The sequence below is a fragment of the Pteropus vampyrus genome, unplaced genomic scaffold (assembly GCF_000151845.1).
Source record: "Pteropus vampyrus isolate Shadow unplaced genomic scaffold, Pvam_2.0 Scaffold233, whole genome shotgun sequence".
Classification (NCBI taxonomy): Eukaryota; Metazoa; Chordata; class Mammalia; order Chiroptera; family Pteropodidae; genus Pteropus; species Pteropus vampyrus.
In genome coordinates, this window is record NW_011889014.1 from 1,005,347 (window position 1) to 1,016,695 (window position 11,349).

At 46.1% G+C, this 11,349-nt stretch overlaps 1 protein-coding gene across 1 annotated transcript in view; it reads right to left on the reverse strand.

Annotated features, from left to right (window-relative positions):
- The window catches only part of HUNK (hormonally up-regulated Neu-associated kinase), an 84,899-nt gene that overhangs the window by 40,647 nt on the left and 32,903 nt on the right, over nucleotides 1-11,349 (reverse strand). The window contains exons 3-4 of the mRNA XM_023519718.1: nucleotides 10,982-11,037; nucleotides 5,825-5,960 (exon numbers count right to left, since the gene is read on the reverse strand). Coding sequence (XP_023375486.1) covers nucleotides 5,825-5,960; nucleotides 10,982-11,037 — 192 coding nt within the window. The remainder of the gene's footprint in view (nucleotides 1-5,824; nucleotides 5,961-10,981; nucleotides 11,038-11,349) is intronic.

Genomic DNA, 11,349 nt, shown 5'->3' on the forward strand with positions numbered 1-11,349 from the left:
GCTATGTCTACACATGCTGGAGAGCAAGCAAGCTCTCTGTCATCTCTTCTTATAAGGACACTAATCTCATTGTGGGGTTCCACCTTCATGACCTCTTCTACACCTAATTACCTTCCTAAGGTCTCACCTCCAAATACCATCACATTGGAGGTGAGAGCTTCAACAGATGAAATTTCAGGGGTGGGGGGACACAAATCGGCCCATAGCAGTAGATAAATGTGTAGATTGCAAAAAAAAAAGTCACGTGACCTGTTTTCCCGGCACAATGAGACATCAGCAAACGTGACACAGGCACCTTAAAAAGTGCTTATGCACTAAGACTTGCTCTCGTACTCGAGTGGACTCTTCCACCATTGTGTGAACAAAATTCTGCACAATTTGCATTTTTCCTTTGTTTCTGGTTTTTATGCAGCCAATAATTTATTACCTATAGGTAACATCGATGATTGAGAATTTGGTTTTATGATGTGACCATCTAGTAGTGATCTCTGCTGGAGGTCTGATGGAAGCTTACACTATGTTGGGTGAGAGGTGACCAAGCATTCAGTTAGTCTGTTTCATTTTTCTGTTAGTGAACTTGATTCAATAAAGGGAATATTTCATGCTTATTGGGAAGGAAAATGGCTCTTAAGATCTGGAGTGGTGAGTGTTAACTCATCAGTTTACCTTTGACCTTTCTCGAGATTTCAGGACTTAACTCACAGAAACACATTATCTCATGGTTCTAGAGGCTCGAAGAACAGATGAAGGTGTTCGTAGGGTTGGTTCTCTCTGACGCCTGAGGCAGAATCTGTTCCATGCTGCTCCATGAGCTTCTGGCCATCTTTGGTGTTTCTATGGATGTATCACCTCAATCTCTGCCTTCACCATCACATGGTGTTCTCCCCATGTCTCTCTATGTCCAAATTTCTCCCTTTTATAGAGACACCAGCCATGTTGGAATTTGTAATCTCATTTTAACTTGATCACCATTGTACAGACCTCATCTCCACAGAAGGTCACATTCCAAGATGCTGGGGGTCAGGTCTCCAACATGTCTTTTGGGAGCAGAACACAATTCAACCCATAACATTTTATTACCCACATGCTTATCATTCTCCAATGGTCTCTCACTACACTTAGGGCAAAATCCAAAGCCTTCCCACTCCTCCCCACCCAGGGCCTTCACACATCCTTTTCCCTCTGTCTGGAGCCTTCCTCTCTGACATCTTCCTCTTCCTACAGCTAATTCCTTCTCATCCTTAGAATTGGGCTTTGAGGTCAATTCCTCAGGAGGCCACGGCATCCTCATTCCTTGCATCCTGCCCACTTCTGCCATAGCAGTTACCACACTCAGTTTACAGCTTTTAAAAAATGTGTCCGTCTGCCCTACTAGAAGGCAAACCCCGTAAGAGGAAGTATAACACAGTAGAAGCAGTAGAGAGTGACAAGCAGAGGCAGAATCTAGAGACAAATCATCTTGGTTAAATCCTGGCTCTATTTCACACCAGCTGTGTTACTTGGGCAAGCACCTAAGGCTCTCCATGCCTCAGTTTCCTCATTGGTAAAGTGGGATAATGGAGCATTCCCTTGAAGGGTTGTTAGGTGAAGGAGATGAGCTCATACATGTAAAGCTCTTAGAAGCCTACTCATCACTCAGTCGGAGGTTACGTGAGGGTTAACGAGGATTATTACAGGCGCAGGGCCCGACCAAGGCAGGTGTACTCACCTCTGTGCATGCACCCAGAGCTCGGCACGGTGCCTGGCTTGACAAATATTTGCCGAACGAACAAATTTCTGATCAGCCATATGTTGCTCACGCAGTCTCCTTTTGTTTTTTAAGCTTTATCACAGCTTCTAAAAAGGGCCTAATTTATGCCGTCCCTGTGAATTAGGCGTGGCTCATGCAGCTTCATCCCCTGGGAATGTTCAGGGACTCTGACACAGAGCTGCTCCAGGGAAACCTCGTTTATAAGAAAGAATAAGTCTACGGCCATGCCACCCTGAACATGCCCGATCTCATCTGATCTCGGAAGCTAAGCAGAGTCGGGCCTGTTTGGATGGGAGATCACCTAGGAAGACCAGGTGCTGTAGGTATTGTTTTTAAAAAAAGAAAGAAAGAATAAAACATGATCCTTCGTACCCGAGCAAAGGTGAGCATCTCCACCTCAACTCCCACCACGGGGCACCGAGACAGGGACCCGTAGGGCTGCAGTTTTCAGTCCACCTGGAGGTCCCACCTGGAGGTCCCACCTGGAGGTCCCACCTGGGCCTCCAGAGCTACACCGTCATAAACTAAAGAGGAATGTCTATATGGTGCATTAGCCTTTAGCAAAGGCTTTCGCGTATGTTAACTTAGAGCACCAGGACTAAGAATGAAGCCTGATGAGAGCTTTTTGGAAGACCTTCTGCTGCACATCACTTTCGTGAAAAAAAAAACAAAAAACACAAGCAAGTGGAAGACAGCAAAGAAATATCCATGCAGCCAGGAGCAGCCCAACCACGCCATGCAGCCAGGGTGGAGGAGGCAAGCAAGAATCCGAACATCCTGGTCTTGCGTCATCTCCATCCTTCCTGCAGCTTCCCCTCCCCGCTCTCTCCCGATGCCACCGTTATTTCCAGGTGGACTCACGGCTTCTGGGTTAATGGATAGGGACACAGCAGGTGGCAATAGACAGATCCCTTTATTTTAATCTGAGTCCCCAAAACTGAGAAATGGAGTGTCTGCGGTCATTAATGTGGATCCTTCCCTATGTCAAGGGACTTGGCAGAGGGGTGGAAACAAAGCCGGAGCTTAACTGACCCTCAGACAGTGCTGCCTTTTGCAGCCTGTGCTTCTCCTGTCCCTCATGCTTCCCCAGATGGGATGAATGCTTTGTTCCCATCTTACAATTAGCAGGAGGGGACAAGAGGCCTCGTGCTGCTTCGAGGTACGAGTGCTCTCCCACAGCCCTGACAGCCACAGGGCTCCCTCCATCCACCAGCAGGTCCAGACTTGGAGGAGATGCGGCTTCTCCAGTTATGACTGGGAAGGTTCCCCTTCCACGGGCTGAGCCCCGTCACCATGACAACTGGTGGCACCGTATTGTTCCGTCCCCTTGAGAGCAAGACCTCAGGAGCAAGCTGACACCTGTCCTCCAAACTATTGTCTTCTCGTTCCGTTTGGTCACTATGTGTCCCCACCTCCTTCCCTGTCACCACAGTTACATGATGCCACTGAATCTCTCTGTCTTTCAAGCTCCCCATTCTCCACAGCTTTTGTGTGTGTGTGTGTACAAATTGTCCCTTACAAAGCTTTCCATTTAGTATAAATGAGTTCCTCAATTGTTAAGAAATGAAGGTGATTATACACTCAAACATTCATATTCAGCCACCCAATAAATATTTATTGAGAGAAATTATGTGCCAGACACTTATGAGAATTCTCAAGCATTGGAAGGGACCAAGAATAGATTTCACCTCGTGTAGTGACTGGTCCACCGGTAGTGGCTGCCTGCAGAGTGTGCTGAGAAGGATTCTGAGGCCGTCTTGGGCCCAATATAGAGTCTGTGATTAGCAATGCCGGCCAAACCACCCACAGTCCTCTGCCGCTGCTCCTGCTACCATTCCCACCCACTCTGTGTGGCCCCAGAAGCCTTGGTGAGTCATTAGACACCACACCCCCTCCATCTGCAGTCTCAACCACACCTTCTGTCAAGAGGCAATGAAGTAACCAGGAGCCCAAGCTTCAGGGCAGAGCCCTGGGTGCAAAGCACAGCCTCACCACTTAACAGGCGGTGTGTGCCTCTGGCCACGCTAACCACTGAGCCTCCCTCCTGTGTCCTGAGGCTCAGTGGGGATGATTAAGCTGCTGCTCGAGAAAGGAAGCTGATTCCCAACTAACTCATTTCACCCTCTGCTGACAAGCCGGTGTCCAAGGAGAGCTGGCCCTTTCTGAGATTTTGCAGAGAATTCTGTAGCCCCCAGACTCTCATTCTGGTTTCTGGTTCCTCTCAGTCTTCCACCAGAACTTCCAGAATTTCCCTTACTTCTAGGTCCTTGCGCTGGTGACATTTGTCTGTTTGCTTGCGCTGCCAGTGATAGCCCCTGACCCTCTACATCTGTTCACCTGGATGACATGCCTCTCCCTGCCCCCTCCCTCCTCCCTCATTTGTTTCCTTCCTTCCTTCCTCTCTAGCCCAGGCTCTGCGCCAAGTGCTGAGGAGTCCCTGGAACAAGACGATGGTCCCCGCCTCTCAGCCTGCAGTCCAAGGGGTTCCGGCAGGCGAGCAATGACCCTGTGACCGCAGGGTGAGGGCCAGGAGAGCAGAGGTCAGGGTACTTGAGGAGACACTGGAGGCCTCCAAGCCGGCCTGCAGGAGACAGAAGGGCTGCCCAGGGGAACCGGCCTCCAGCAAAACAAGGGGGAAAAGGAAAGGTACAGGACCAGGAAAAAGACTTCCCAGCTGAAGGAACTGTGCATGCAAGGGCAGGAATCTAGAGTGGGGAGGGCTGCATTCAAGGGACAGGAAACAGTGTAGAGTCAGCTCTAGAATGAATGGAGGTCAGGGCGAGGGACAATGGCTTCCAACGAGCCACCAAAGCCAAGCAAGGGCCACGTACACCATGTTCGAGATTCAGTACTTTATCTCAAGACCCCGGAGAAACAGCCTGATTCAGATCTCAGCTCCGCCACGCAGTGGCTCCCTGACCTTGAGAAAATTTATTAATTTTCCTTATGAACAGTTTCTCCTTTGATAAAACCGGGATAATAGAAAGTGACAGTTTCATTGGGTTACCATGAAAATTAAATGACATAGGGCCTGCCATTCACCAAGCACGCAGCAAACTTTAGCTTTTCTTCAACCTGGACAAGGGGAGTGTAGTCAAATGGACAGAAGTCGAAGAATTCCAAAAATGTGTTAGAACAACACACTTTTGGTTAGCCCCTCCCATCTCTGGCTCCTTTTTATTAATCGGGAGCCCACCCGCTGTCCGTCTAAAGCCCATTTCCTCACGTCAAGGAATTTAGTCCTTACCCCAGAATCCAGGACTCTTCATGGCCCCCCGTACTATTCACATATGATGATGAGAGGACCACGAGGGACCTGGATTCCGTGACCAAGGCCGCTGCAGCAACCCCATGTCTCATTCCTTCAACTACTTATTGGGGAGTCGGACAATAAATCGATTAAGAAGCAAGAAAATGATGGGTGAGGAGACAGAGTCATGGGGGACCCTTTGGACAGGGCACTCCGAGATGGCCTCTGCAGTGGTGGCACTGGATTAAAACTTGACCGTGGGGATGGGTAAGCCATTTGGAGAGCTGTGAAATGGCATTCCTGGCAAAGGAGAGAGGTGAGCAAAAAGCCCAGAGATGGGAGAGATGAAACCGAGGCCAGCGAGCCTGAGGAACCCCGAGCACAGGGCGGGGGTAGGAGGTGGAGAGGCAGGAGAGGGGGCAGAGCGGGTCCTGCAGGGAGAAGGGCGTGAGCACCCAGGCTCAGTTTCTTGGGATGCTGATGGAAAGCCTGGGAGGATTTGAAGCAGGGGGAAGATATGAGTGATTCGAGAAACCAGACGTGAGATCTGTGAGGATAGGACTCCATTCTCTTGTCTTGTCTTCCCAGCACCTCAATGAATTTTGGTAAAGGCCTTTCTGGCAGTTTGGCGGCGCGGGGGAGGGGGTTGAAGGTGGGCGGTGGAGAAGGAAGAGAAGTGGAAAGCCAGACCCCAAAGAATCACCGAATGCATATCCCAGAGCCTATAATATAATACACTCTCGTCAAACACTCGAATGTTATTTCATAAGGGACAGCAGAGACAGCAGGAGGGAGCATTCGCTTTCATAAGCTCAATAACTCACATGGACCAGACGTCAATTTTGGGGCCATATTTCTTCCTGGCAAGAAGTTCGGGCGCGGCGTAGGCGGGGCTGCCACACTGCGTGCTGAACGGGTCCGAGTGGCCGAGGATGCCTGCGCAGTTGCTCAAACCGAAGTCTGCGAAGAGGGGAGGAGAAAACCAGCTCCGAATTAGAAAATTGTGGAAATGAAGAAGGAATAATAATAATAATAATAAAAAAAAGGCAGCAGGAAAGGAAACATTCTCTCAGGCTAACACATCGTTTAGCATCCAAAAGGAAAACCAGCAGCTGCAAACTATAACCCCTGGATATGAGCCTCAAGACACAAGGATGTCAGCTGGTGGTTCCTTGGCTTAACTGGAAACATTTTACATCAGGCCTCGCTATAAAATCCAGCTAGGGCTAAAAGAATGTTGAACCGAAACATGTTTATATCAAATCTTGGAAATGAGTCATCCAGGAAAAAGAGAGGCTTTGCTTTCTAGGACTGAGGCAGGAAGCGAGAACAAGCAGAGGGCCTTGGGGTCAGCGATCCAGCTTCCAAGTGGCCAAGCGGGGGGAAAAGCTGAAGGAAGACTGATTTTCTCTGGCTGATGTCAGCGACACCCCAAGTGACATGTGATCCCACCATTTAGAGTTGACTTTTTCAGCTGAATGTTTTCATCTCATGCGAGTCTTTTAAAAATGCTCCCAAATGCATGCAACATATGGTGATAAGAAGAGGGGAAAAAAAAAAAAAACACCCAGTGATTTAGACAACGCTGAATGTTGGCTGGAAAAATAATGCCAGAAAGATAGCAATAAGAATGAGGCTAAGTGACCGCATAGCATCTTTTCGTTCCGGATGATTAAGGCAATTGGGAAGAGAAAAGAAGAACCCAAAGCATCTAAAGCACCTGGGCCCCAAAGTTCTGCCTTCGGGGCGGTGTTTGCTTTTGATCTTAAAGGCAGGTAATTACAGAGCCGTTTGTGTTCCGTCCTCATCTGATATATTCTCCAATCTTTTCTGAGCTGAGAATTAAGATCATGGTTCCTCCTTTGAATTTCGATGTAAATTTTATGGTTCTCGTTCTCAAACAGAAGACCGTCAGCCCACAGAGCCTGAAGGGGCTGCGGTCAGAGACCAGCTGCACGTCTTGAACGAAACCCTCGCGCTTTCTCAACCAGCCGGATTTGTATCTCATTCCGCAATTGCGTTTTCTCCTTGGCTCTAACGTGTGGCCACCTGCCAGATGAATGAGTACAGGGAAAGGCGTGGGAAAACTCAGGGAAGGAAGACACGGCACGGGACTGTGAGTCCCGGGAGCGCCACTAAAACTCCCGACAAAGCGCTTTTCCGAACCCCATCTTGGCAGAGTTCTTCGAGGTTCTGAAAGTCACCCAAAGTCTCCACCTCGGGGTTGGAAACGAAGAATCAGAACCTACCATCGGCATCGGCAAACCAACCGGAAATTGCGTCCGCGCATGTCACACTCTTCCTTTGTTTTTACGATTCATTCTTTTTTTTCTCACAGCCTCCTTCTCATCTCTTCCTTTGCTCCCTACTCTCCCACGGCCCGCCCTCGCCCAGTCCCCATTTCCTTATTCCAGTGACCCATAGGTCCCATGTCACGTGCCCAGGAAGGCCCCTCAGGAGCCCGCTCTGATTCCTATCTTAGGAAGTGATCTCTGTTGAAAAGGGTCTGAGGGGCCTCTGTGCTCAGGCCCCACCCAGTATCACTGAAGTGGGAGAAGGGGGCGTGTGTGAATATTTTTATAAGAAGAAAAATCACATTGCGCTTTAAATGAGATGGCCATTTAAACGCTTTGGGTTTGAAAATCAACCCAAAGAGATGTGAACGAAACAACGAATGCATCGGGAGCACCCGCTATGGCGAAATGCAGAGACAGCGCCGTGGAATAAAGACTATATTATTTGGGGAAACATTTTAAGAGACGTGTGATAAGCAGTCAGGTTAGAGGCCCAATCTTCTAGGAGTCTCAGCAAACTGGTCTCTCTGGATTTCCGAGATTAAAGCAAAAGACACCATTTCTAATCTCCAGCCAGTAACAGCGCTTCCTCAGCTCCTGGACCTGGGTCTGTAAAGAAATGCTTGACAACAGACAGGGCGGGGCAAGCAAGATAAGAGGCCCGATCACCCCACACGGTTCCCAGGCAAGTTTGGGGATACCATGGCTTGCCTTGTCTTAAGCACAGTTTCAAGACGACAAATTAGCAGACGGTTTGGGGAGTGGAAGAGATAAAATCTGCATTTTAAGTGATTTATGTTGACCCAGCCAAAAGAGTTTAATTTAAAATATATGTGTAGAAAGGTAACCAGTACGTTTCACATTCGTAATTGTAATCATTAAAATTTTACGCATATGCCTATAATTAAAGTTGTGAAACCAGAGAGAAGGTCCCAGTAACGTCACACAAGTTGGCCTCCATTTGATTTGGTAAATACGTAAGCCGACGATTACTCAATTTTCTGAGAGCAGCAAAATGAATCTCAAAAACACCCAACTGAAAGTTGCTTTGGAAAACTGAAGTACAATATTGTTCTAAGTTGGCGGCTCTGACATTTTAAGATGATACTGAACTATCAAACATCAGACCGCTTTGTTTTTGAAGGGGAAAGTCCTGATTAAATCAAATCTTAGTCCGGGTTAATTCTAGTTCATTGGAAACATGGCTTACATGACTTCAGTAAAGTTATTATTTCAAAGAAAGAGAAACTATTAAGAAGAAATGGTAATAACGATAATCAACCTTTGAAAAACAATTAGGTAAAACTCCTTTGAAGGAAACTTTCAAAGGGCTTTCAAGTTTGCGAAAAGACCATCGCGGAGACATCTGATCCAAATTGCCCAACCGAGGTACAAGAAAACCCAGAAGACACTGGGCCTTTCATCCCTCCAGAATCTTCCCTTCCCTCCTCAGCCTATCCCATCTATGAAAAAATGAAGAAATCCAGATTCTGCTGAACAAAAAGCAATTTCCAGTTGCCCTGTGGGGTGGTATGACGTCCCCTTTGATTATGGGTACGAGTTAAGGCTCTCGTACCTTGGTTTTGCCTGGTCGTGACAGAATTGAACGCCACGTGAAAACTTCTAATCAAAGGAAATCTAATTATCAGAGCCTCCTTTCTAGCAATTTGGGGAATTCTGGTTCCTGAGAGGCCCATTTGGGCCCAAAGAGCTGAAATGTCCATTTGGGAGCCAAGCTGAGAGGTGATGACTCTTAAGCATTTGAATAAAATGGCTCCCAGTACCCAAAGAACCACCATCCCACTCACGCCTAGGGGAACAGGGGCTCTAATCTAGGTACATTCATTCTTCATCTTATTTGTGCGGGTTTTGTTATGTGGCCCATCTGTAAGCTACTTATAAATACAGCCACCATTTACAGTGATCGGTTCCTCCAGAATCTTCTGAGCAAAGTTCTAACCAATAAAAGGTCTGTGCTGTTCAACACTGTTTATTCTAGTTTTCTAAATGGTCATCTAGGGCTATTCCTTGGAGAGAGAGAAGAGAGGATAGGTGCAGAGGCAGAAAAAAAGGCAAAAGGGAAGGAAAGAAACAGTATGGACAGTGCTGCATTGAGATATGGAAACCACCCACCAGCAGACTGCACTGAGCTAGAGTTACCAGCCTCAATCTAGATGATGCACGGAAGTGAACTTTTCTAACTTTTGCTGTAACACACTTCTGGCCTTCACACAGCCTGTTCACTTGCAATCTCTGCTGCTGTTAGGGCAACCCTGTCCCCGTCACCTGCACATTTTCCGAAGACAAGTTACAGGTCAGCCTGCTAAGGAACCTAAAACAGCCTCCTTTCCTCCATTCCTCTCCCCTGACGGAGACGTGCCTTGATTTAACGCCACCGATCCCAGAAACGAGGACCAGAAAGACATCCTGCAGGTATTTCATCATCTGCCTTGTTTAATGCTGCCATATTTGGCCCACAGGACAACCAAAATGCAAGAGCAAAACAATTTGATAAAAAGAAAATTCTTTGAATTGTCCAAGAATCTTCTAAAACTACATTCTCTAAAATCTTTTAAGAAAAAAAAAATTGGTTCCCTCTTCATTTTTAGTCTTCTAGTAACGAGTATATTCATCAGCACCTGTCAATGGTGCTTCATCACCCAGCCGAGGGGTCTGGAGTCCCCAAAGCCCCCTGCCTGATACTGTGTTGGGAGCCAACTGTGATTCCAAAGCATCTAACTGGATATTGGAATGGTATGTTTTAGAAAGTCCTGAGATAGTTTTCAGCATTTGCCAAACAAAATTTCCTTCTTGAGTACAAAAGCTAAATTCACAAAGTTCTCTTGCCCCTTCTATCCCCTAACAGAAAGTCTTTTCCAAGCCATCGAGGTGGAAGAAATTACTTGCACCTGAGGTGGGAAAAGAAAGGAAAGAGAGGAGTGAAAGACGGTGCTAACATCTGGGTGTAAAAATGGTGCCCTGGAAATTTTCATACAGGCAAACAAAAATGGAAGTCATCTAGAGAATGAACCACGAAGTGAATTCACTTATGGACTCTGAACTGTGAACCAATTATGACTCACTGTCTCCTGGAACCTCCTTCTGATTGTACAGACCTCTAACTTATCCCTCTGTGGGGATGTCTCTCTGCACAACCACCGTTGTATGATTGGGCTCGGATAGATTATATTAAAAGTGAAGGTAAATTGTGTTCCCCATTATTTCAGTGTCCCAACATTCATTGAAAAGTGAAATAAGATTTGGCTGAGCTAAGGGCAGCACTTCTGAACCAAACTATTTTCTACTATTTTTTGAGAAGTTTTATGGTTAATCCAAATAAAAATAACCCCTATAAAAGTCAAGATCCATCTGGATTTATGGAGAAGCTGAAGCTTGAATAATACAAAGGACATGTAACCATCATTTTATGGTTACTTCATAGCATTTACCTTTCTAATTATGATTAAATTATTATTAAAATTAATTTTCATTTTCAAAATCATTATTAAATATTGGAGGTAAAAAGAAGTGATCTAGAAGCATTGTCTGGGGATTAAAAAATAGACCAGGAATAATTTTCTAAGTCAATCCAGAAATACATAACTAAAAATTGACAACACAACATTTAAAGAATAATCTTGCTTTAAAACAAACAAAAACAGTCAGGGAAAAAAAAAAAAGTCATACCAATCAGCTTGATATTATTGTCTTCATCTAGTAGCAAATTTTCTATCTTCAAGTCTCTGAAATAAACAAAACCACACAACATTTCAGATAGGCATTTGAAGTAGTGAGATAACATTTTGCTTCTGAAGGAAAACGACCTGTTTTTGAGCCACTCTGAACCAACCCAGAAAGCTTTCTGCTAAAAATGTGCACAATCAGTAAGTAAATATTTATAAAACATGATACAGTTAATTGCTGCAGATGAAAACAGCTAGAGGATTTCAGAGAGGACAAAGATCTCTGAGGGCAGAACAGATCACGAGAAGTTTCAGGAAGAAATGAGACCAAAGCTGAAACCTAGGAGTTACATAGAATCACTTAGGAGACAG